Source organism: Phyllobates terribilis, unplaced genomic scaffold (assembly GCF_046119375.1).
Source record: "Phyllobates terribilis strain yellow unplaced genomic scaffold, ASM4611937v1 Scaffold_7__3_contigs__length_470593459, whole genome shotgun sequence".
In the NCBI taxonomy this organism is placed as follows: Eukaryota; Metazoa; Chordata; class Amphibia; order Anura; family Dendrobatidae; genus Phyllobates; species Phyllobates terribilis.
In genome coordinates this window covers 366,847,070-366,872,734 of record NW_027362767.1, presented here as the reverse complement: position 1 = coordinate 366,872,734, position 25,665 = coordinate 366,847,070, and the positions used below count along the sequence as shown (strand labels likewise).

Sequence of the window (25,665 nt, the reverse complement as noted above, 5' to 3'; positions counted from 1 at the left end):
AGGAGTCCGGAGCAGCGGCAGCAGGTGAGAAGTGATGTGAGTATTTGATTTTTATTTTTTTTTAATGTATGGAGGCATGGGGTATTATAAGGGAGGGGGGGGGACATCCTGCCTGGGACATTAAAAGGGGGGAAGTGACATCCTGCATGGGGAATTAAAAGGGGGGGAGTGACATCTTGCATGGGGCATTATAAGGGGGGGGGGAGTGACATCCTGCATGGGGCATTAAAAGGGGGGAAGTGACATCCTGCATGGGGCATTATAAGGGGGGGAGTGACATCCTGCATGGAGCATTATAAGGCGGGCGGCTGACATCCTGCATGGGGCATTATAAGGGAGGGTGACATCCTGCATGGAGCATTATAATGGGGGGTGACATCCTGCATGGGGCATTATAAGGGGGGTGACATCCTGCATGGGGCATTCTATGGGGGGGAGTGACATCCTGCATGGGGCATTCTATGGGGGGGGAGTGACATCCTGCATGGGGCATTCTATGGGGGGGGAGTGACATCCTGCATGGGGCATTCTATGGGGGGGAGTGACATCCTGCATGGGGCATTCTATGGGGGGGGAGTGACATCCTGCATGGGGCATTCTATGGGGGGGAGTGACATCCTGCATGGGGCATTCTATGGGGGGGAGTGACATCCTGCATGGGGCATTCTATGGGGGGGGAGTGACATCCTGCATGGGGCATTCTATGGGGGGGGAGTGACATCCTGCATGAGGCATTATAAGGGGGGGTGACATTCTGTATGGGGCATTATAAGGGGGGTGACATAATGCATGGGGCATTATAAGGTGGGTGACATCCTGCATGAAGCATTATAAGAGGGGTTACATCCTGTATGGGGCATTATAAGGGGGGTGACATCCTTCATGGGGCATTATAAGGGGGGTGACATCCTGCATGGGGCATTATATGGGGTGAATAGCCTGCATGGGGTATTATAAGGGGGGAACCGCCTGCGTGTGGCATTATGTGTGGGGAACAGCCTGCATGAGGCATTATGTGGGGGAACAGCCTGCATGGAGCATTATGTGGGGGCACAGTGTGCATGGAGCGTTATATGGGGGCCAGTATTCTGTATGGAGCGTTTTATTGGGGCCAGTATCCTGTACGGAGTGTTATATGGGGGCCAGTATCCTGTATGGAGCGTTATATGGGGGCCAGTATCCTGTATGGAGCATTATTTGGGGGCCAGTATTCTGTATGGAGCATTATAAGGGGGTCAGTATCCTGTACAGAGCGTAATATGGGGGCCAGTATCCTGTATGGAGCATTTTATCGGGGCCAGTATTCTGTATGGAGCGATTTGCCGGTTTCTGAGCTATTGTGGAATTTACAATAGATATCGGTCATGTATTTCTCTGCGGTATCTGTGCATCATGAATCGTGGTATGTGTTAAAGGGGCCCACTGAGACTCTTTCGCCCAGGGCCCACAAAAACCTGGAGCTGGCCATGGTGGGGCCGTGGCCTTATTGAACTAATCTGTTTTGGCCATTATTCCATTTCATTGTTCCTCATAAAGGAATTAATGGAATGTGCAAATAGAAGTGTGAACGAAGCCTAACATGCAGCAATCCCGCTTCTTACATGTACAAAGTTTTCAATTGTTTTGTTTTTTTATTTTCATCTATAAATAGGCTAAAAAAGAGACAAAAAGAAAATATACGGTAATCGTTTTCCCTTTTTTTTATTTAGAACCACAAATAATGAATAAATAAACAAACAAACAATAATAGAACTTAGATGTGAGATAGATGATGATATCTATGCCTGGCTTATGCTAGCTTCAGGTCTGCTGACACAGTGAGTAAGCAGTAGCCCAGGGATTATATTATTTGCTAGGTGCAGTAGTACTATATTGTTCCTCCCAAGGTGCTTCTGTTTAATTACTGTATCTTCCAGACAGACAATGGTTTCTGTCTTGAGGCACAGGGCAGGCTGTGTACGTGCAATTTGCCTTCTGCAGTTCATAAAAGTGCAGCTGCTGTGATGATCCTGTACAGAATGCAGACACAGGCTGTCACCATGACTCAGGGGAACTGTGCAGCCAGTGAGGAGCTCGGGGCTTGCACACTTCCTGCAGTGACGTCCACACTGCACTCACACTGAGCACAGAGGAGAGCAGTCAGTGAGAGCAGTGACCCCCAGCCTGCAGCTCATTACTGAGGCCTAATCCACTGCAGGGACAATGTCAAGACTGGCTGCTGTCACTTTAAGATCCTTAGTCAGAGGTGTCTGTACTCCAAGGACTAATGCAAGGAGTGCCCAGCTGCACACAAGGTCATACTGCCAGAATGCCAACCCTTCCAAGCCCAGTGTAACTAAAAATGAAGCATATGTGGGTAAGTGACTTCCATGGAGTGCAATGCACATATGTTATAGTTGATAATGTAGTATTGCAGTTTTTTGCTTTGTAGATTTTGGTGTCATCATTTGCAGATAAGAGAAAGTTTAGTTTGTAAAACTTTCTTGGTGTGCTTTACAAAGTTGCCATACATGGGGAAAAGTTTATATAATAGGATGCTGGTGCAACACAACCGCAGACTATAGATTGTGACTACATCTCCAGTGCAAAGAAAGAAAGTTGTGTGCAAACTACTGGTCCTGTCCATCCATGCAGAGTGTATGTGCATTCTTGGCCAGTGATGAAATGTTTCATTTGTATCTTGGCAGCACCTTGTAGGATGCTCCTTTTGTGATTCAATGTTCTAAAATAATTCTCTGCGAGATGTAATGCTTCTGTATGATGGGAGATTTGTGTTACAGTATCTGATACAACATACCACCATTTAATTTTCCTACAGAAAAAAACTGTCTCTTTTTCAGGCCTCATTCAGACGTCCGATTTTCTTTTTTTTTTTCCTTTTTTTTTCGCGCACTAGAAAATCAAAACAATTAGGGTTCATTCACACATCAGTGATATGTATGCCAAAACCAGGAGAATCTCTAAAACCCAGAAAAGGTGTCAATCAAACCCTAAAGGTATGTGCATATGATCAGGAGCCCCCTACGGCCCCGACACTGCTGAATAACCGCTCGGCTTCCGCCTTCATTATGTAAATGAGCGATGCTTTTTTTTTTTTTTTCTTTTTTCACATGCGGACTTTCTTCATTGATGTTAATCTATGGGAAAGTCCACATGCGGACCCGCAAGAGAAATTTACATGCTGCATGTCAGTATCCGTGGGTGATCCGAAGGTGCACAGAGACGCACAGTGGGCATGGGATTTTATAGGAATCCCATTCACTATGCTGTAACATCTGGACGCTGCGGGTTTGACGCTGCATAAACATGCAGCGTCAAACCCACAGCGGCTCCTGATCATGGCCAGATACCCTCACTCTGATCTCAGTGTGCTATGAGTGTCATCCGATTTTCTTGTACCTGGAGAAATTAAAAAAAGAAGAAAATGTCTCTACCTTCTCCATTCTGACAGGCTGTGAAACTTAGACCGCACTCTGATGTCATCCAGGTGCGGTGCAATTTTTTTTCATGAACCCATTGACTTACAGTTGCTGTTTTTTGATGAGACTCCGATATTTTCTACTGACCACTTGGTCTGAGGAAAAAATCAGACATGTTAGTGGCCTCATAGAATATTACAGGTACGACTACTATCTGTGAAAATCATGGATAGCACTCATACATGAAACTCAAACGTCTGGACGAAGCATTTCAGTGCGAAACGCGCGTCGGGTGTGGTGGTTCCCCAGTACAACTGAGGTAATTTCATGAATATTTGTGGTAGCTACATTATCTGTTTTTGTATTTGGCTCCAATAAGTATCTATGTACTATTGGGGAATGAAGTTAAGCCACCTACATAGCACTTGGTGTTGCACTCTTGCTCTTTACTCTTGGCAACGTTGCCCTATTATTGTATATACAGTGCCTACAAGTAGTATTCAACCCCCTGCAGATTTAGCTGGTTGACACATGCGGAATTAACTTGGCATTGTGACATTTGTACTGTAGATCAGCCTGGGAGTGGGAAATGCACTGCAGCAAATTTTGTTTTTGTTTTTGTTTTTTTTTAAAAACGTTAAAAGTTAATTCAGAGTGTCATTTATTATTCAACCCCTCAAACCACAAGAATTCTGTTTGGTCCCCCTAAAGTATTAAGAAGTAGTTCAGGCACCAAGAATAATGAGCTTCACATGTGTGGATTAAAGATCTCTTTTGCCAGCCTTTTCTGACTATTTAAGACCCTCCCCAAACTTGTGAACAGCACTCAGACATGGTCAACATGGGAAAGACAAAGGAGCATTCCAAGGCCATCAGAGACAAGATTGTGGAGGGTCACAAGGCTGGCAAGGGGTACAAAACCCTTTCCAAGGAGTTGGGCCTACCTGTCTCCATTGTTGGGAGCATCATCCGTAAGTGGAAGGCTTATGGAACTACTGTTAGCCTTCCACGGCCTGGACAGCCTTTGAAAGTGTCCTCCCGTGCTGAGGCCAGGCTTGTCCGAAGAGTCAAGGCTAACCCAAGGACAACAAGGAAGGAGCTCCGGGAAGATCTCATGGCAGTGGGGACATTGGTTTCAGTCAATACCATAAGTAACGTACTCCACCGCAATGGTCTCCGTTCCAGACGAGCCCGTAAGGTACCTTTACTTTCAAAGCGTCATGTCAAGGCTCGTCTACAGTTTGCTCATGATCACTTGGAGGACTCTGAGACAGACTGGTTCAAGGTTCTATGGTCTGATGAGACCAAGATCTAGATCTTTGGTGCCAACCACACACGTGACGTTTGGAGACTGGATGGCACTGCATACGACCCCAAGAATACCATCCCTACAGTCAAGCATGGTGGTGGCAGCATCATGCTGTGGGGCTGTTTCTCTGCCAAGGGGCCTGGCCATCTGGTCCGCATCCATGGGAAGATGGATAGCACGGCCTACCTGGAGATTTTGGCCAAGAACCTCCGCTCCTCCATCAAGGATCTTAAGATGGGTCGTAATTTCATCTTCCAACAAGACAACGACCCAAAGCACACAGCCAAGAAAACCAATTCCTGGTTCAAGAGGGAAAAAGTCAAGGTGTTGGAGTGGCCTAGTCAGTCTCCTGACCTTAACCCAATTGAAAACTTGTGGAAGGAGCTCAAGAATAAAGTCCACATGAGACACCCAAAGAACCTAGATAACTTGGAGAAGATCTGCATGGAGGAGTGGGCCAAGATAACTCCACAGACCTGTGCCGGCCTGATCAGGTCTTATAAAAGACGATTATTAGCTGTAATTGCAAACAAGGGTTATTCCACAAAATATTAAACATAGGGGTTGTATAATAATTGACCCACACTTTTATGTTTAAAATTTAATAAAATTCAACTGAGCAACATAACTTTTTGGTTTGTAAGATTTATGCTTCTGTTCATAAAACCTACTCTCGTTTGCAGTTTGAAGGCTCTAACTTATTTGCATCTTATCAAACCAGCTAAATCTGCAGGGGGTTGAATACTACTTGTAGGCACTGTATATTTATTATGAATACCTTGGTTATGAACAGTGGTTTCTCTTGATATTGCCAAACAAACATCTTTCTGAAACATTTTTAGGGCTCTCACTTATATTTAATATTGAATTGTATTTGTTATGTCTACCTTGTTTATTGTCATAGGGTTTGCATACCCATTCTAAATTATTTCCGGGTGAACTCACCTAATATCTTGTACCATTGGTTCTGTTTCATTTTTTATTATTGTCTGTACTATTGATTTTAAAATATTTGTTCAATAAAATATACTATTTTAAATGTATTTTCTTGCATTATGTAAAGCTTTATTTTTGGAGTTCATGATCTGTTTTTGCTTTATGGCTATATAGAGGATTAATTACTTGGTGTGTCACGTTCCCATATAGCAAAAATGCACTGAATTTTCCTATATGTATTCGCTGGTGGAAAATCGACTGCATTTCCCAGTGCCAGCATGATGCATAAGAAAAGTCATGATATTTAAAAAAAAAAAAAGTCATGTACATGCTGCAAAAAAATATCCACAATGTAAATGATCAAGAGCTGAGATCAATTTATTCTATGGATGGAATTGCAAACTTCCGTTTGCTTGGAAAGGGTGAAATGTGCAACTATCCAGAGATTATTTGCAGAGAGGTACAGAATAATTAGGGCTCACTCACACGTAATTTTTTTTTCTCGTATGAGTGCTATCCATTTTTTTTATGGATAGCACTCATACTCAGAATATTCTATGGGGCTGCTCACATGTCCGATTTATTCATTTTTTTTTTTTCAGACCGAGTGGTCAGTGGAAAATATCTGAGCCGTGTAGGATCAAAATCGGCAATGCAGGTCTATGGGTCCGTGAAAAAATCGGATCCCACTCGGATTCCGATTTTTACAGACTGTCAGAATAAGGTAGAGAAACTTCTTTTTTTTTTCTTCTCTCCACAATAATCGGTCCTTTTTTATCGTTTCAATTGAAAACCACTTTCATTTTGAAGATAATCTGTATGACCTTACCCGATCCGCAACAAATTAGAGTGTTTGAGGCTGACGTACCATACAGTTTCCTTTTATCTTTCTTTTTGTATTTTTCTTGAGGCCTCATTCAAATGTCAGTGATTTTTCATGTACACAAAAAAAAATCTTACTGTCATCAGTGTTTTGGATCCAAGTGCATTAGTGTTTTGTCAGTGTGTCAGATTAGTAATTTTCACACATAGATCAATATATTGGAAAACTTCTGTACATTGCAACGTTAATGATGGACTGCACACAAGTGTTATCCGCATGCTCTCCCTGATTTTCATAAACCCATAGCATTGTGTTGGTACTTTTTATCATTTTGTCTCCGTTATTTTTACATAGACAAATGAACAGCCCCAAAGACTATAACGAGTCCTTATTCTAGCCATGATTTTCATCAATACAACATGTGTGTAAGACACTGACATCTGAATAAGGCCTAAGATGCACAAGGTACAATGTTTTTCTATCAATTTCCCAAAGGGAAAAATAAGGCCTTATTCAGACATACCCGTATTTTTTGGACTATAAGACGCACCGGACCATAAGACGCACCCAAAATTTTGGGGTGGAATATAGAAAAAAAAAATTTTTATAAGATGGGGGTCCGTCTTATAGTCTTAATAGGTGCAGTATCTTACCTGGGGGGCGGTGGAGCGAGGGTCACAGGTGTCAGGCCTGCTTGAGTGCCGGGCCCGGGGTCTGGCTGCGTGCCGCCGAGGCCTGCTTGGGGACCGGGATCAGTGGTGGTGGCGGCAGCAGCAAAGGAGGAGGAAGTGAGATGCTGGGGGTAGTTTCTGGCTGCAGGCCAGTAAGCGGTTCAGGTTTCCGGTGTGCGCGGTCATCTTCCTAAAGCTGTGATCCACAGGAAAATGGTCGCCCGAGCTACAAGTCAGCGCATGTGCCGGCTCGGACGGCCATTTTCCTATGGATCACAGCTTCAGGAAGATGGCCGCGCAAATCGGAAACCTGCGCCGCTCACCGGCCCCGGCCCGCAGCATCTCACCTCCTCCTCCTTTGCTGCTGCCACCGCCCCCACCGCCGGGTTCTTGAAGGAGGGAGTCCCCGCGATCCCGCTCCACCACCACCGCAGGTACGCAACGTTCGGACCATAAGACGCAGCCCCCATTTTCCTCCCAAATTTGGAGGAAAAAAAGTGCGTCTTATGGTCCAAAAAATATGGTACATTTTTCACTGATAGAACAATTACCCATCATAATTTTTGGGGCTGTTCACATGTCCTTGGCTTTTTTCAGACTGCATGTCGGTGCAAAAACCATGGAGACATGTCCATTTTTTACTGGTATTACACATGAAAAGTGACAATACAAGTCTATAGGTCCATGAAAATCCTGGACAGCGCATGGATGGCATCAGTGTACAGTACAAAACATTACTCCACCTCCTCCTTGTTAGCGCCGTAGCCGTGTTTGCATGGGGTGTCCATCAACCAACCATCCTCCACTCCATCCATCTGGACCATCGAGATCATTTCATGCATGATAATGCCCCGTCTCATGCTGCACATAACACATCTGCATCTCTGGCTGCTATGGGCATAAAAGGGGACAAACTTATGGTGTGGCCCCCATGCTCCCCTGACCTCAACCCCATTGAGAAACTCTGGAGCATCATCAAAAGGAGTGTCTATGATGGCGGGAGGCAGTTCACATCTAAGCAACAGCTCTGGGAGGGTATTCTGTCCTCATTCAAAACAATTAAAGCAGAAACCATCCAAAACCTGACAAATTCAATGGACGAGAGAGTTCAGAAGCTCCTTTCGAACAAGGGGTCCTATGTGCAAATGTAACATCACCTACAATAAAGTTTTGAGTTGAAAACTGTTTGATTTCAGTTTGTAATAACCTGCTAATGCTTATAATTTCAAAAATGAACATTTTTTTGTTCTTTATTAAAATTAAAAGGTTGAAAACTCTGCTGTGCATAATAATTTGGAACATGCATTTTGAGTGCAGCTTGAGTGTTTTATTTTTTTAAAAATATACTGTTATCATAGGCAGTTTGTACAAAAACCTTTCAATTGTACTCTAATAGTTATTTGACTGGAAAATTACAATGACTGCAATTCATATTGGTAATGTGGGAAAATCTGAGAAAATATTATTTGCATAATAATTTGGAACACAGTGTATTATACTTTTCCTCTGATTGTTCCACTCCTGGTTTTGGCGTACAAATACTGATGTAAAATACTGAACATCTGAACATGGCCTTATATTGTATTTTATTTATCCATACGTGAAAAATACTGATTGAAACACCGATGAGAAAAATGGACACTGATAAAACACTAATTAAACTCGGACCATTTTCTTGCATATGTGAAAAGCATGGATGTCTGAATTGGGCCTTCAAAATGCACATTTTAAAGGGGTTTTCGACTAATATATATTACATTTAACTGTTATAAAATAAACTCTGCCATGAATTTCAGGCTTTTTTCTTAACAAGTGTTTTTTGGTGAGCCTTTTTCTAGAGTTTAGTCTCAAATCCAAAAAAAAAAAAATGTTACCAATGACCCAGACTGGGTTAAGAAGCAGTGGTCACCTCACTGATCTCCTGCCGCTAACTTTCTTAGGCCATGGCCCCACTATCAGTATTTGGTCAGTTTTTTTTCTCAGGAGTGGGAGCCAAAACCAGGAGTGGAACAATCAGAGAAAAGGTATAATAGAAACAAGTCACCAATTCTGCATTTATCACCCACTCCTGGTTTTGGCTCCCACTCCTGAGAAAAAATACTGACCGAATACTGACCAAATACTGATAGTGGGGCCGTGGCCTTATACTACAATTGGGTTCCCTGTGGTTTCTGCACTCCTCCGCATTGAAATAGAAACATCAAGAAGGAAAAGTCACAGAATTTTTTAAATCACAGGATGGATAGATATGTTTGTGATGTGCAAATTCAGATTCTGATTTGGCTTTTATCCTAAGTCATATTGCAAGACTCATTAAATGGTCTATAGTGACTTTTGGGATCGCTGCTTCCAACAAGTGGCGCTATAGAGTTCAAGTCCTCTTCCTCTCTGTAGAGGCAATTTGCATATTAAATTTCCCAGAAAAGCATTGTACTGCGAATAAGGCTCCTTACATTGGCATACCAGGGTCAGTATGTCACTCTCCGCAAGGAGAAACGTTACCCCTTAGAAAATATAGACACAAAATTTCCAAATTATCTTGATTTATTCAATATTACAGTTATATGAAAAAGTTTGGGCACCCCTATTAATCTTAAGCTTAATGTTTTATAAAAATTGGTGTTTTTGCAACAGCTATTTCAGTTTGATCTATGTAATAACTGTTGGACACAGTAATGTTTCTGCCTTGAAATGAGGTTTATTGTACTAACAGAAAATGTGCAATCTGCATTCAAACAAAATTTGACAGGTGCATAAGTATGGGCACCTCACCAGAAAAGTGACATTAATATTTAGTAGATCCTCCTTTTGCAAAAATAACAGCCTCTAGTCGCTTCCTGTAGCTTTTAATGAGTTCCTGGATCCTGGATGAAGGTATTTTTGACCATTCCTCTTTACAAAACAATTCCAGTTCAGTTAAGTTTGATGGTCACCGAGCATGGACAGCCCTCTTCAAATGATCCCACAGATGTTCAATGATATTCAGGTCTGGGGACTGGGATGGCCATTCCAGAACATTGTAATTGTTCCTCTACATGAATGCCTGAGTAGATTTGGAGCGGTGTTTTGGATCATTGTCTTGCTGAAAGATCCATCCCCTGCGTAACTTCAACTTTATCACTGATTCTTGAACATTATTGTCAAGAATCTGCTGATACTGAGTGGAATCCATGCGTTCCTCAACTTTAACAAGATTCCCGGTGCCGGCATTGGCCACACAGCCCCAAAGCATGATGGAACCTCCACCAAATTTTACTGTGGGTAGCAAGTGTTTTTCTTGGAATGCTGGGTTTTTTTGCCGCCATGCATAACGCCTTTTTGTATGACCAAACAACTCAATCTTTGTTTCATCAGTCCACAGGACCTTCTTCCAAAAAGAAATTGGCTTCTCCAAATGTGCTTTTGCATACCTCAGCCGACTCTGTTTGTGGCGTGCTTGCAGAAACAGCTTCTTTCGCATCACTCTCCCATACAGCTTCTCCTTGTGCAAAGTGCGTTGTATAGTTGACCGATGCACAGTGACACCATCTGCAGCAAGTTGATGCTGCAGCTCTCTGGAGGTGGTCTGAGGATTGTCCTTGACTGGTCTCACCATTCTTCTTCTCTGCCTTTCTGATGTTTTTCTTGGCCTGCCACTTCTGGCCTTAACAAGAACTGTCCCTGTGTTCTTCCATTTCCTTACTATGTTCCTCACAGTGGAAACTGACAGGTTAAATCTCTGAGACAGCTTTTTGTATCCTTCCCCTGAACAACTATGTTGAATAATCTTTGTTTTCAGATCATTTGACAGTTGTTTTGAGGAGCCCATGATGCCACTCTTCAGAGGAGATTCAAACAGGAGAACAACTTGCAAGTGGCCACTTTAAGTAGCTTTTCTCATGATTGCATACACCTGGCTATGAAGTTCAAAGCTCAATGAGGTTACAAAACCAAAAAAAGTGCTTTAGTAAGTCAGTAAAAAGTAGGTAGGAGGATTTAAAACAAGAAAATGATAAGGGTGCCCATACTTATGCACCTGTCAAATTTTGTTTGAATGTAGATTGCACATTTTCTGTTAGTACAATAAACCTCATTTCAAGGCAGAAACATTACTGTGTTCAACAGTTATTACATATATCAAACTGAAATAGCTGTTGCAAAAACACCAATTTTTATAAAACATTAAGCTTAAGATTAATAGGGGTGCCCAAACTTTTTCATATAACTGTATGTATGAGCGCCACACTCAGAAATCCCAGCAGTTTTATATAACTTGGCTGCAGTCAATGAGGTTATTGATGGTTGTCTGAGGAATATTTTGTCACACTGAATGCTCTTGGGTACACAAAACAAATCATCAAGATCCGCTGCTGGCAGCTCCTTTTACAATTGCCCACCAATGGCGTCTCAAATGTGCATGATGAGAGACAAGTAGGGAGACGCCGCAGGTCATGGTAGCATGGTTAGGCCATACAGACTGCTCACAGTACCACGAGGGGTTGTCATGTTGAAACACAGCTCCTGAGACACTTTCGAGAAGTGTGCGCTGATGATGGATGAAAATAAATTTAAAGGGAAGCCATCACCCCTAAAATGCTATTTAAACTGATTAAACAGTTATATAGGGGACTTGGGCCTAATAGGCATCATATCATTGTTGTAGTTACCTTGAATTCCATATGCGAATAGGTTTCATGGCACACTTGGCCGGGCCCCATTATATCCCTTTAGTCTGCATTATGAGTAGCTCCTTTAATTATGATTGACAGAGCTCGCTTGGTTTGTGCCAGCGCTGTCTGGGCTCAATCCTCTCCCTGCGTATGCACAAGAAGTCAGCGGTGCGCGCTCAGTACAGGGGCTGACCCTCCATTCATTAACCCCTTAAGGACACTGGGATTTTCCGTTTTTGCATTTTCGTTTTTTGCTCCCCTTGTTCCCAGAGCCATAGCGTTTTTATTTTTTGGTCAATATAGCCGTGTGAGGGCTTATTTTTTGCGGGACGAGTTGTACTTTTGAACGACATTACTGGTTTTACCGTATCATGTACGGTAAAAAAATTCCAAGTTCGGTGAAATTGCAAAAAAGTGCACTGATTTTTTTTTTTTGATATTTTTTTACCACGTTCACTGAAGGCTAAAACTGACCTGCCATTCTTATTCTCCAGGTCATTACGAGTTTGTTGACATCAAACATGTATAGGTTCTCTTTTGTTTAAGTGGTGAAAAAAAATCAAAAGTTTGCTTTAAAAAAAAAAAAACAAGGCGCCATTTTCCAAGACCCTTAGCGTCTCCATTTTTCGGGATCTGGTGCCTGGTGAGGCCTTATTTTTTGCACGCCGAGCTGAAGTTTTTATTGATACCATTTTGGGGTAGATCCCATGTTTTGATCGCCTGTTATTGCATTTTATTGCAATGTTGCGGCGATTAAAAAACATAATTCTGGCATTTAGAATTTTTTTCTTGTTACGCCGTCTACTGATCGGATTAATTCTTTTTTTATATTGATAGATCGGGCGATTCTGAACGCGGCGATACCAAGTATGTGTATGTGTGTTTTTTTTTTTATTTTTTATTTTGAATGGGGCAAAAGGGGGGTGATTTCAACTTTTATATTTTTTTAATATTTTTAAAAACTTTTTTTTTACACTTTTTGCTTGCTTCTATAGTCTCCATAGGAGACTAGAAGCAGCAATTACCTGATCGCCTCTGCTACATAGAGGTGATCAGCAGATCACCTCTATGGAGCAGAAATGCTCCTGTGCTATGAGCGCCGACCACTAGGTGGCGCTCATAGCGATCAGTACATGACAACCACTGGGGTCTGCTGCAGACCCAGGGTTGTCAAGCCCACCCATCAGTGACCCGCGATCACGTGACCGGGTCACCTATGGGTGTGGTAAATGACGCGCTTCCAGCGTGGCGCTGTTAAATGCCGCTGTCAGAGATTGACAGCGGCATTTAACATGTTAACTGCCGCGGATGGATTGCGATTCCACCCGCGGCTGTTGCGGGCACATGTCAGCTGTAATAATCAGCTGACATGTGCCTGGTTCAGTGTGGGCTCAGCGCCGGAGCCCGCGCTGAACAGGGGGTGACAGCCTGGTGCGTACTAATACGCCCCAGGCTTTAAAGGGGTGCATCCTATCAGCGGCCACTGCTCGCTACGCTATTACATCTGGAAGTGTAGCGAGCGGCTCCAGAGAGGAGGAGAGGATTATTCTGTGTTACCGTGAAAATAGGAGGAACATGTATCTGATCATCTTCACCCTCTCCTCCATTCTCAAGCCGGTCTCTATGCTTCCAGATGTATCCGCGTAACAAGCGATGGCTGCTGACGGGTGGCATTAATGAAAGGGCGGCCGGGCCTTGTACTGTGTGCGCTGCCGACTCTTTCAGTCAGTGTTCACACTCAGGGCCGCAGTTTGAGCTCAGACAGCGCTTGTTCTGGCCAAGTGAGCCCTGTCAGCAGAATCAGGATACTGCTCATAATGCAAATTGAAGTGGCGTAATGGTGCACCGAAGCCCCTGCATTTGCATATGAAACAAAATGAGTTTTCAAAGTAACTACAACAATGATATATTGCAAGTGTAATTTTTTTTTTTTTGTGGCTTTTTAATTAGTTAAATTTTGGGGGTGACAAAAGTTCTTTTAATATCTCATTACTACTATACTATAAAATATAGAGATGAGCAGTTCTTTTTGTGCTGCCCTAGTCCAACATTCGATCCAGTCCTCCGCCAATCAGAATTTTCCTTGTGTGTTGCTTTTTGTGGCACGTGCAGCCACACAGCTCGTAATTACTGTTGGATCACAAGCCACCATACAAATGAGTGCAACTTCATAGGACTTGCTGTATATATAAGAAGCTCTGATTCAAGCACCTCACCAGATGACCTGCTAGGTATATTCACATGCAGTATTATTGCAGCGTCAAACTACACAAGATTTGCTTGTTGTCTATTACTATGTAGACATATATATTTATTGGGGAGCTGTAGATAAAAAAAAAAAAAAACTGGAAGGAAAACTTGTATCAAGTTGCTTCCCTTTCATAATAGTAGATCCTTTTGAAACATTAAAAAAAACCTTTTGTTGGCAAAAATGGCCATGGACCTTAACCATTTCACTAGCAGAAGTTTTGAGACATTTTTCATGCTAATGACAAAAAAAATTTATGACTAGTGACAAGCGTTCAAGAGAATGCAGTGTCAGTGCGCATTGAAAAGGGGTGAACATGGCAAGCGGGGAGAGCAGAGACCAGCCCGCGAAACAGACGTCGCCGCTACAGATGAGCGAACATGTTCGGAAATTTTTTTTTCCCCAAATTCGTCACGAATGTTGCTCATTCGGATTCCCAAACATTTTACACAAAAATCTGCATAACTCAGCCTGAACACAAATATCTCTGGTTTCCCACACTGTCATCTGCATGACAGCGTGGGAAACAGGGGCTGTGAGCGGCAGTAACATCATTACCGCTGGTTACAGCACTACGGAATCACGCTGACATTTGACAGCGTGATCTCGCAGCGCTGTGACAGTGACCCGCGGTAAAAAGCATACCGCGGGTCATAGGCGCCGGATGAAGAGACTACTTCTCTCATCAGCCGGCACCTGCTGTCACTAGTAACAGGGAGCGCCAGCGTCAATGATGGGAGGAGTTATCTCTTATGAGATGGAGCTCCCCTGTAAAAAAAAGAAAAAACACCATATACTCAACTTAACGCCTAATCCCCGATGCCCATATCACCTGTAATAAAGAAAAAATAATAAACCACCATAATCCTCACCTATCCGCCATAGAACAGGTAATTCTGAATGTCCCACGCATATCTCATGAATAGGACAGTCACACTGTTAGAAGTGGCCGCTCTATTCAGCAGCCGGCAATACACTGACAGTAGCGTCGTCGCTCCCGCAGTGTATCATGATGAGCTGTATGAGAGAGGTCGCATGAATTTATCAGCTGATGCGCTCATGTGACCTCACTTACTGCACTACCTTTTGAGAAAATTCTTATGCAGCAGTGGTGCCGTAAGTGAGGTCACCAGAGCTCATCAACTGATTGAACTCCGGTGACCTCTCTCCCAGCAGCTTAGTGCTATACACTGACACAGGAGTGATTACTCTCCTGTGTCACTGTGTAGCCTACTTTCTTGTAGAGCAGTCACATCAGTGATTGCTGATGTGACTGTCCTACAAATGATCACCGTGGGACACTCGGGATTATGTCATCACGGTGGATTGGTGAGGGATATGGTTTTTTTTTTTTTTTCTTTTTTTTACAGGTAACAATGGCTTCAGCAGATTAGGTGTTAGGTGAGTATACAGTGTTTTTTATTTGTAAATGATTAAAACCGTGTGGACATTTATTTCAAATAAAGGATTTTTTTCAGGCTTTGTGTTGATTTCTAAACTTTACTAAGAGATTAGTAATGGGGGCAGTCTTATAGACACCGCTCCATTACTAACCTGGGCTTCATGTCAGCTGCCAATAAAGTCTGACATGAACCCCAACCCTATTACCCCACTTGCCACCGCCACAGGGCAAGTGGGGAGAGCCGAGGCTAACGCCAGATTTGGCGCATCTTATGGATGCGCCATTTCTGGGGCCGCTGAGGGCTGATATTATTAGCCTCAGAGGGGACCAGGATCCTTGGCCCTTTCCCTGGCTATTAATATCAGCTCACAGCTGTCTGTTTAGGCCCTACGTCAATTTTTTTCTGGGGTCCCCCTGTAGTCTAGCCGGGATTGGCTAAGCAAACAGCTCTGAGCTGTTATTAATAGCCAGGAAACATCTTTGGCTAATGGCCCCTTCCCTGGCTAGTAAAATCAGCCCCCAGCGGTCGGCTTTCCCTCTGCTGGTTATGAAAATGACGCCGGAGCCCATGCCATTTTTTTGTATTTAATTCTTAATTTTATTTCATTTATAAGAAATCCCATGCCCACTGTGCTTATTTTTGACGCTGCGTAAATTCACCTGCAGCATGTCAATTTCTGTAGCGGAGACGCAAGTCTTCGTTGCAGATTTTGACCGATTGAAATGTCATTACATATGGTGGATCAGCATGTACTGACAAAACAAGTGCGGCATTAGAACGCTGTGTTTTGTACGCAGCGACAATACTCGCCACGGGTCCAACGGTAATCCAAGGGTTAAAGTGATGTCCCACGTTTCTTTTTTCAAATATCTTTATTTAGCTCCAAAAAGCATTCATTGCTGTACAAAAATGCATGTAAAAACGCGTTTTTTTTCCACATCAAAGTGAATGAGAAACCTGAAGTGTCATGCACACGTTGAGTATTTATTGACTTGCAGATTTAGTGCAGAAAATAATATTCAGCATGTCAATTCTCTGTGCATTTTTGCCTGCATTTTTTCAGTGTATTCAGTGAATGAAAAACGCACTAAAACATGGCAAAAGACAGGCAAAAACATTTTTGAGGCTGCGTTTTCCTGCTAAGAGATGCAGAAATACTCAATGTGCGCACATACCCTAAGGGTATGTTCACACTAGGCGTTTTTTAACCACTTTTTTTTTTTTTTGCATCAAAACATCATCTTTTGGCAGGAAAGAATCGGCGTCAAAAACGCAGGATTTGGTGCGGTTTTTGCCGTTTTTTTTCAGTGCATTCAATTAGTGAAAAAGGAGGCAAAACGTGTGTTTTTTCCGCAGCATTTTTGCTGTCGAGATGCAGAAACCTTGCAGAAATTTCTGCAATCAAAGGCTATATTCACATTAGGCGATTGTCGGTACTGTAAAACGCAGCTGAAAATTTGCATAAAAAAAAAGAAAAAACGCCTAGTGTGAACATACACAAATACTCAACAAGCGCACGTAGCCTTGGGTATGTGCGCACGTTGCAGATTTAGAGCTTTTTTGTTACTTTTTTTCTGGGCGGATTTGTGACAAAACCTGAAGCCAAACCTGATGCCAGCAAAGTGACTGAGAAACCTGAAGTGTCATGCACACGTTGAGTATTTTTTGAATTGCGGATTTGGTGCAGAATATAATATTCAGCATGTCAATTCTCTGTGCATTTTTGCCTGGGTTTTTCACCCATTGAATGCACTGAAAATAAAACCCGGCAAAAACACAGCAACACCGTACCAAAACTTGCTTTTTTGACCCTGCTTCTTTCCTGCCGAGAGATCAGGTTTTGCTTCAGGCTTTGTCGCAAATCCACGTAAAAAAGCGACAAAAAAGCACTAGGAGTGTTTATCTTTTTATGTGCAGCTTGATGGGGATTAGGGGGACCATGCATACTATGATAAGGATGAGGGGTGCCATGCATGCCGGGATAAGGATGAGGGGTGCCATGCATGCCGGGATAAGGATGAGGGGTGCCATGCATGCCGGGATAAGGATGAGGGGTGCCATGCATGCCGGGATAAGGATGAGGGGTGCCATGCATGCCGGGATAAGGATGAGGGGTGCCATGCATGCCGGGATAAGGATGAGGGGTGCCATGCATATAAGGATGCGGGGTGCCATGCATATCAGGATGGGGATGGGAGCTACGTATAGTAGGAAGAGGGGGCATATCTACCAGGATGGGGGATATTATCAGAATTGGGGGACATTACCCCTTTTCCAGTGTCAGCAGCAGACCCGCTCCCCCTTAACAGTGCATCGTGACGACATTTTTTGCTTGCATTTTTTTCTATTTTCCTTCTCTAAAACCTAGGTACGTCTTATGGTCCGGTGCGTCTTATAGTCCGAAAAATACAGTAAATAAAAAAAATGGCATGGGCTCCCGGGTCATTTTCATAACCAGCAGAGGGAAAGCCGACCACTGGGGGCTGATATTACTAGCCAGGGAAGGGACCATTAGCCAAAGATGTTCCCTGGCTATTTCCAACAGCTCACAGCTGGATCCTGGCCCCCTCTGAGGCTAATAATATCAACCCTCAGCGGCCCCAGAAATGGCGACATGAAGCCCAGGTTAGTAATGGGGAGGTGTCTATAAGACAGCCCCATTACTAACCTTCTAGTAAGGTTTAGAAATAAACACATGGCCTGAAGAAAATCCTTTATTTGAAATAAAAGTCCACATGGCTTTAATAATTTATTTGTAATAAAAAAAACATTATATACTCGCCTAACTCCTAATCCGCTAAAGCCATTGTCACCTGTAAAAAAAACAAAAACATCCCTCACCTGTCCGCCATGATGACATAATCCCAAGTGTCCCGCGGTGGTCATTTGTAGGACAGTCACATCAGCAATCACTGATTTGACTGCTCTACAAGACAGCAGGGTATACACTGACACAGGAGTGTAATCACTCCTGTGTTAGTGTATAGCACTGAGCTGCTGGGAGAGAGTTCACCGGAGTTCAATCATTGATGAGCTCCGGTGACTTCACGGCACCACTGCTGCATGAGAATTTTCACTGCAGCGTGAAATTCAGCTTGGCTTTCGGACCACCCCTTTAACATTCAACTGCTCATGTTCTCACTCTTTTAGGAGGGGAAACAAGACCCCTTCTATGTGACATATCTCCTTACTAATGATAGAAGATAAAAACATAGAAATACAGTGGTGTGAAAAAGTGTTTGCCCTTTCTTGATTTCTAATTCTTTTGTATGTTTGTCACACTTAAATATTTTAGATCACAAATTAAATTTAAATATTAGACAAAGATAACACAAGTAAACACAAAATGCAGTTTTTAAATGAAGGTCTTTATTATTAAGGGAAAAAGAAATCCAAACTTACAGGGTCCTGTGTGAAAAAGTGATGTTTTAACTGTGGTTTATGATATCTTTGGGAAGCTGAGTTCAATTTCCCCAGCCATAAACAGGACTGATTACTGCCACACTTGTTCTCAATCAAGAAATCACTTAAATAGTACCTGCCTGACAAAGTGAAGTAGACCAAAAGATCCTCAAAAGCTAGTCATCATGCTGCGATCCAAAAAAATTCAGGAACAAATGAGAAACAAAGTAATTGAGATCTATCAGTCTGGAAAAGATTATAAAGCATTGGGACTTCAGCTAACCACAGTCAGAGCCATTATCCACAAATGGAAAAATTGTAACAGTTGTGAACCTTCCCAGGAGTAGCCGGCCGACCAAAATTACTCCAAGATTGCTGCAACCACTCATCCAAGAGGTCACAAAGACTCCACACCAACATCCAAAGAACTGCAGACCTCACTTGCCTCAGATAAGGTCAATGTTCAAGAAAAAGACTGGGCAAAAATGGCATGCATGGCAGAGTTCCAAGCTGAAAACCACTGCCAAGCAAAAAGAACATAAAGGCTCATCTCAGTTTTGCCAGAAAACATCTTGATGATCGCCAAGAGTTTTGGGAGAATACTGATGAGACACAAGTTTAACTTTTTGAGTGATATATGTCCCATTACATCTGGCATAGAAGTAACACAGCATTTCAGAAAAGGAACATCATACCAGCAGTAAAATATGGTGGTGGTAGGGTGATCGTCTGGGGCTGTTTTGCTGCTTCAAGACCTGGAAGGCTTGCTGTTGTAAATGGAACCATGAATTCTGCTGTCTACTAGTGTTGAGCGAATGTGCTCGGATAACGTGTTATCTTAACATGCTCTGTCTTATCCGAGTATCTTCGGCGTGCTCGTCTAATATGTTTGCCTCCCTTTTCCGGTGGTAGACAGACCTAACACATGCAGGAATTGCCTAACAAACATTTGCTCAACACTAATGTCTACCAAAAAATCATGAAGGAAAATGTCCAGCCATCTATTTGTGACCTCAAGCTGAAGCGCACTTGGGTTATGCAGCAGGACATTGATCCAAAACACATCAGCAAGTCCACCTCTGAATGGCTTAAGAAAAACAAAATTAAGACTTTGGAGTGGCCTAGTCAAAGTCCTGACCTTAATCTGATTGAGATGCTGTGGCATGACATTAAAAAGGCTCGGAAACCCTCCAATGTGGCTGAATGTGACTCATTGCCAGTTATCACAAACTCTTAATTGCAGTTGTTGCTGCTAAGGACAGCCCAACCAGTTGTTTGGTTTATGGGGCAATCACTTTTTCTCACAGGGCCCTGTAGGTTTGGGTTTCTTTTTCCCTTAATGATAAAGACCTTACTTATGTTATCTTTGTATGATATTTACATTTGTTTTGTGATCTGAAACATTTAAGTGTGACAAACATGCAAAAGAATAAGAAATCAGGAAGGGGGCACTGGTCTCAGTTTCACCTAGAGCTCCCTGGTTCATTTGTATATCTGCTGTCCTGGCGCTCACTGATCCACGGGCCATATCTCAAGATCTGCTCAGCTGCATCGTCACCACTTCATAAGGACAGCACATAACATGAACCTCCTATATTAACTCAGAATTCTCTAATAGAGTAAATGAAAGTAGGGCAAACACTTTTTCACACCACTGTATTCTCTTATTCCCTTTTTGTCTATACAAACTGTTTTGTTTTTTTTCCTCCTTCCTCAGACCTGATTGGTCCAAGGAAAAAAATTGCAGCGTGCTCTATTTGCCTCAGAGAATCGGATGGTATTCACACATTCAACTCTATGGGTCCATGGAAAAAATAGAATCGTACGGCACTTAAATGACATCCGAGTGCATTCTGATTTTCAAGAGTCGACATTATGTGGCAAATCCCTTTTTTTTTTTTTTATTCTGTCCACCTCTGAGAATATCGGATAACACTCTGATCAGAGTCCGATCGGCATAATCGGACCGACTTTCTCAGATGTGGAGAAAACTGTCGTCTGCACCTGCTCTAATAGATAGACCATGATCTTTCTCCTGATCTCACCTACTGCTGTCCTGAGATCTAGCACTTATTTCTTTATTTCTCAGTTTCTAAAGAGAATCTTATGAGATTCTGCAATACAAAATGCATACATTTAAATAGATCTCTTAGAACTGATGAGGCTAGTGTGCTTACTTTGAAAATCTGTTAGAATGGCTGTATAATCCTTTTTTACAATTTTTCCTTAGCTGTACTCATTAAATGTTCATTTTAATATCAAGTAAGAAAAAAAAACCTTTAAAGAGGATTATAGATCTATTCTGTCTTAGATTGCCAAAGTAAGTACACCAGCCTCAACAGGGCCAGGTGGTCAATTTCATGATTTATACAGATTATATCGTTTGATCAGATGACAGATTTTCTTTAATTACAATGGTGTATGATCTTGTTAACCAAAACCTCAAACGTGCCGTTGTTTCTTTCTACATTCAGGTCACCATCTGTATAGAAACGAGAGAAAACCTTCAGATTTTGACAAGAAGGTGCTTGTGTGGGCCGGGCGGTACAAGAATCGGGAGGAAATCCCAGAATATGTCTCGTGAGTATTGTGTATAGAGTATTATTTTCCAGAGGACTGAGATTGTTGTCCACCTACCTGATGTTCCTAGTGTCGTATAGGGACATTCATCACAGCTGCACATATTGGGGATTCTTGTACTGTTTTTCAACCTTGGGTTCTCCTCACACAAAGAACCATGTTAGCAGTGCTGAAGAGGCTTCCCTAGGTAGTCGAAATCTTGCAGCACCTCCAGCAAGTTATTTCCTAACATGTTTTTAAATTTACTAACCACAATTTGTTTACACCAAATTAATTTTATGAACAAAAAAAACACAAATTTTAAGGTCTAAGGGGTAACGTTTCTCCTTGCGGAGAGTGACATACCGGCTCTGGCATGTCAAGGTAAGGAGGCTTATTCTCCGTGCAGTGCTCCTCTGGGAAATTTAATATGCAAATTGCCTCTTCAGAGAAAAAGAGGACTTGAACTCATTAGGTGACAAATTTTAAGTTAATCAAACTTCATTGTAACCCCAAAAAACATAATTAACTAATGTCAACCTCAGTTGTAGGACTCTATGTACTCGTCTGCGATCCCAAAACTTTTGCTCATGAATGTTCTATTATGATCTAGAGTTAGCGAGAACTCGTGGCCACTTACCTCTCCTGCTCTCCCACTGTCCTTTCTGGCCAATCACATAGTTGCCACTCCTGATCGCATAGGTGCACCACATCTACTAAATATTCTAAAATAGCCAAAACTTAATTTCACTGCCGGTTGCTGTAATGTTCACATCGGTGCTCCATTGTTGCAGCTGGCTTCCAATGTCAGCCGGTTGGGCCGGGACGCCGATTGAAAATTTCTTTTAGTATCAATTCAGTATTATTTTTCTTCTGATTCGCAAGACTCCCAAAAGACAGCAGGTCCAACGTCTGGTGCCTCCTATGCCTAATTAGTAATCCGGCACTGTATGTTGGAACCCTCTACTGCACTCCAAAAGGAGTTAAAAACCTCTGATGATCTCTGGGGAGCAACATCAACAGCAGCTTTTATTGTTAGTCATCACATCAGGTTATACTGACATTTTTGCATTTCCTTCTAGATGGGAGGTAATTTCCGCTGCCAAAAGCAATGTTCGGATCAAAGTCTGCATGGTGATGATACTTTTCACAATTGTTGGTTGCATCTTCATGGTGCGATCTGGAAAAAAGGTTAGAGTTTGTTACTAGCAAAATTGACTTAAGATGTTTGATTTATTTTATTTAACGAATATGAAGTTCTCTCAAGGGAAAGGGAGAAAGAAGCGCTATCTGAGCATAGTAAGATTATAACTATTGTGACCATGGAAAAGGAAAACTTTTTCACCTGATTCCAGTTGTGCAATGTAGAGTACAACTTCATATAACATGTGTGAGAAGTGTTTCAAGTGGGTGCAGTCGACATGGCACGCTAAGAATTTTCCTCCAAGAAGAGTTCCAGCAGAGTGTGATCAAGGAAAAAAAGCCAGATGATAGGTGCTGCCTGTGACTATTCACGGGCAAGACGTGAGGTTAGGTAGTCAAGAGGTCCAAGAGGGCTTGTAATAAACAAAGGGGTAAGATAAGGCGTAGTCAGGTCATGGTCCGAGGTCAGGATTCCAGGAAGGTAGTGGATCAACACAGAGGGGCTAGGCAAACTAATGGTCAGAAGCAAGGTCAACAGTTGGGTAACAATAGATCTGAGACTGAGCACAGGTGCAAAGGAACACAAGGCACGCAGACACCACCGAGCAGAAGCTACAACTGGCACTAATTGAAGGCAGAGAGCCAACTAAATAGCCAGGTAGTCACTGTGAAAAGGAGACATAGGAAACCCCACACACCGTGGCCACAATTGAGCGGGTGGACTGTCATTCAACACACTGACAGCTCAGCATGATCCAGCCTCTGATTGGATGGCTGAGCTGTCCATCACCATACGGACAGCTCAGCACGCGCCTGCACTGGATTGGACGGCTGAACTGTCACTGGCTGCGTCCAGACACCCCAATATGCGGACTCGTGACACTCCCGCATTTATAAAAATAGAAAGTAGTAAACTCGCCATAAAAATATTTATTAAAAAATACACAATGCGTTTCGGCTGTATCCAGCCTTCATCAGGTGTCTGACACGTGATGAAGGCTGGGTACAGCCAAAACGCATTGTAAATTTTTTAATATTTTTTTGCTAGTTTTCTACTTTTTTTTTTTTTTTTTATAACTGAGGGAGCGCCTATCATGTGACATTTTGTTCTTTGCTTTCTTTTGTATGAACTAATTGAAAATATATCAGACAAAACACATGATGGTTTATGCCACAAATTTAAAGGCACTAGACAATAAGTAACATTGTAGCATAGGATGCTAATCAAAACTGGGACAATGGGAAACTGTCATAGTTGTCTTAATAGAAAAATTAACTTGCAATAATATTTCCTGTATATTCTTTTAGACTATGATGACATCATACATTGGGAAGAATGAGATAATTTCAGATCATCTGCTTCCCAAACCTGGACTGCAAAGTGGTCCAGTGGCCTGGGGCTATTTACCATGTGGAAAGGAAATGTTACTGTAGCCAGTGACATTATAGAAGATGGTGTATTTCTCATTTTCAAAGAATAGTTTGGGATAGGACAAGGTCTGATATGTGCAGGTCTCTTCTCTACCTTGAGAACAGAGCCAACCTTATTCAATTGGGTATTGAGAGGTAGCTGCGTTCACCTGTCTCTCTCCATTTACTTCTATGGGAGTTGTGAATATTGTAATAAGCTGTAGCTTGAGTTAAAAGGGAATCTGTCAGCGGGATTTCACCAAATTTATATTTGCATGTAGTTCTTTCACAGACAAGTCAAGCAATACCTTTACATGTCCAGCTAAATGAGACTGAAGGGCTATGGTAGATCTGAAGGTTCTGTCACTCCAGCTCTATTCCCTACCCAGTGCTGCTTCCTCCTGCTTGATTGACAGCTTCTTTGCCTGAGGTCACACAGCATAGAGGTGGTCAGTCAAGCAAGAGGAAGCGGCGCTGGACTGGGAATAGAGCTGGAGTGACAGAGGCTTCAGATCTACCATAGTTCTTCAGTCTGATTTGCAGATCAATTCAAAACCAGATTTCTCATTAAAGGAGGAACGGAACTGGCTATGTAAAGGTGTTGCCAGACTTTACACATATAAATAATTTTGGGGGTGAAATTCTGCTGACAGATTCCCTTGAAAGTCATCTTACAACTTCACTAGTGCTCTACATGACTGCACAAATGAAAATCCCAAAATGCGGAAATAACTTGAAACAAACAATGGCTACTATAGCCGTAATGGAGAAACAACTGCATATGAATTAAAAAAATTAGATTTAGGGTTCACATACTTTCATGGGATTCTCTATGTATGGCTTTGCTAGTTTTTTTCAGATACTGCCCATTCATTCTGTTGGGGTTGGATCCCATAGTCAAGAGAACGAGGGGGTAGTGCTACTCTTAAATGGTTGTACACCTGACCCTCCCATATGTTTCCTTCTTGAGAACAACTCCGTTTGTTCCTTTCCTTCCGATTGCAGGCTCTTCAAGAAGACAATACTCTTCTCCAAAGGAACATAGAGAAGAAGGCCAAATGGAGAGAGGAAGCCGAGCAAGAACAGTCCCCTTCCCTCAAGAGTCATTGAGCCGATGTCGTCGTTTTCATCGAGGATATTTGTAACCTTTCCCAGTAGATACAATAGATTTTATAGGAAAAGCACAACCTTTATTTTATGTATGTGATTTGTTAGCGTGTCTCAATAAATAAGTGTCCGGGTACGGCTTCTCCATTGATTTCTTCATGTTTTGGTGGTAAAGGTCATTGGATGTCAGTGTCGACCTCTTTGTTCTCCGTGGTATTTTTAAGATGTCAAAAGTTGTTACTTGACATCGCACAAATCAATGTGGAAAAGTGCGGGTGGATTCATCTTCCTGGATTCATTCATCCTACCAGTGAGATATTGTGTGAGCTACACAGAACGGGCGTATTAAAGCCTCTGAACTTATTTTAGAATATTTTAACTAAAAATAAAATAAACCGGTGGTAGATTTTTTTTTTTTTTTTCATTATAAGCGATATTGGGAAAGCTCAAGGCCAGTTTCACACATTACAAGAACCATTCTCCACTGGTTTTAGTTTACAAGTCTGCAGCGGTAATATCCCATCTACAAATGACCACTGCAGCCAGTCATCTTTTCTCAGCTTTTTTTTGTGCCATATGCCACAGC

At 42.4% G+C, this 25,665-nt stretch overlaps 1 protein-coding gene across 1 annotated transcript; it reads left to right on the top strand.

The window, feature by feature from the left end:
- Positions 1–1,973: 1,973 nt before the first annotated feature.
- Positions 1,974–25,215, top strand: LOC141153223 (protein FAM162B-like). The gene is made up of 4 exons (XM_073637925.1): positions 1,974–2,356; positions 21,335–21,440; positions 22,502–22,610; positions 24,978–25,215. The coding sequence occupies exons 1-4, from the start codon at positions 2,203–2,205 to the stop codon at positions 25,080–25,082; spliced, it is 474 nt and encodes a 157-aa protein (XP_073494026.1). The 5' UTR covers positions 1,974–2,202; the 3' UTR covers positions 25,083–25,215.
- Positions 25,216–25,665: the final 450 nt, after the last annotated feature.

Bases quoted from the DNA above. Each gene is read 5' to 3' on its own strand.
- LOC141153223 (XM_073637925.1), top strand. From the start codon at position 2,203: ATGTCAAGACTGGCTGCTGTCACTTTAAGATCCTTAGTCAGAGGTGTC. The intron at 2,357-21,334 runs GTAAGTGACTTC...TTCTACATTCAG, and splicing joins TAAAAATGAAGCATATGTGG to GTCACCATCTGTATAGAAAC. The intron at 21,441-22,501 runs GTGAGTATTGTG...ATTTCCTTCTAG, and splicing joins GAAATCCCAGAATATGTCTC to ATGGGAGGTAATTTCCGCTG.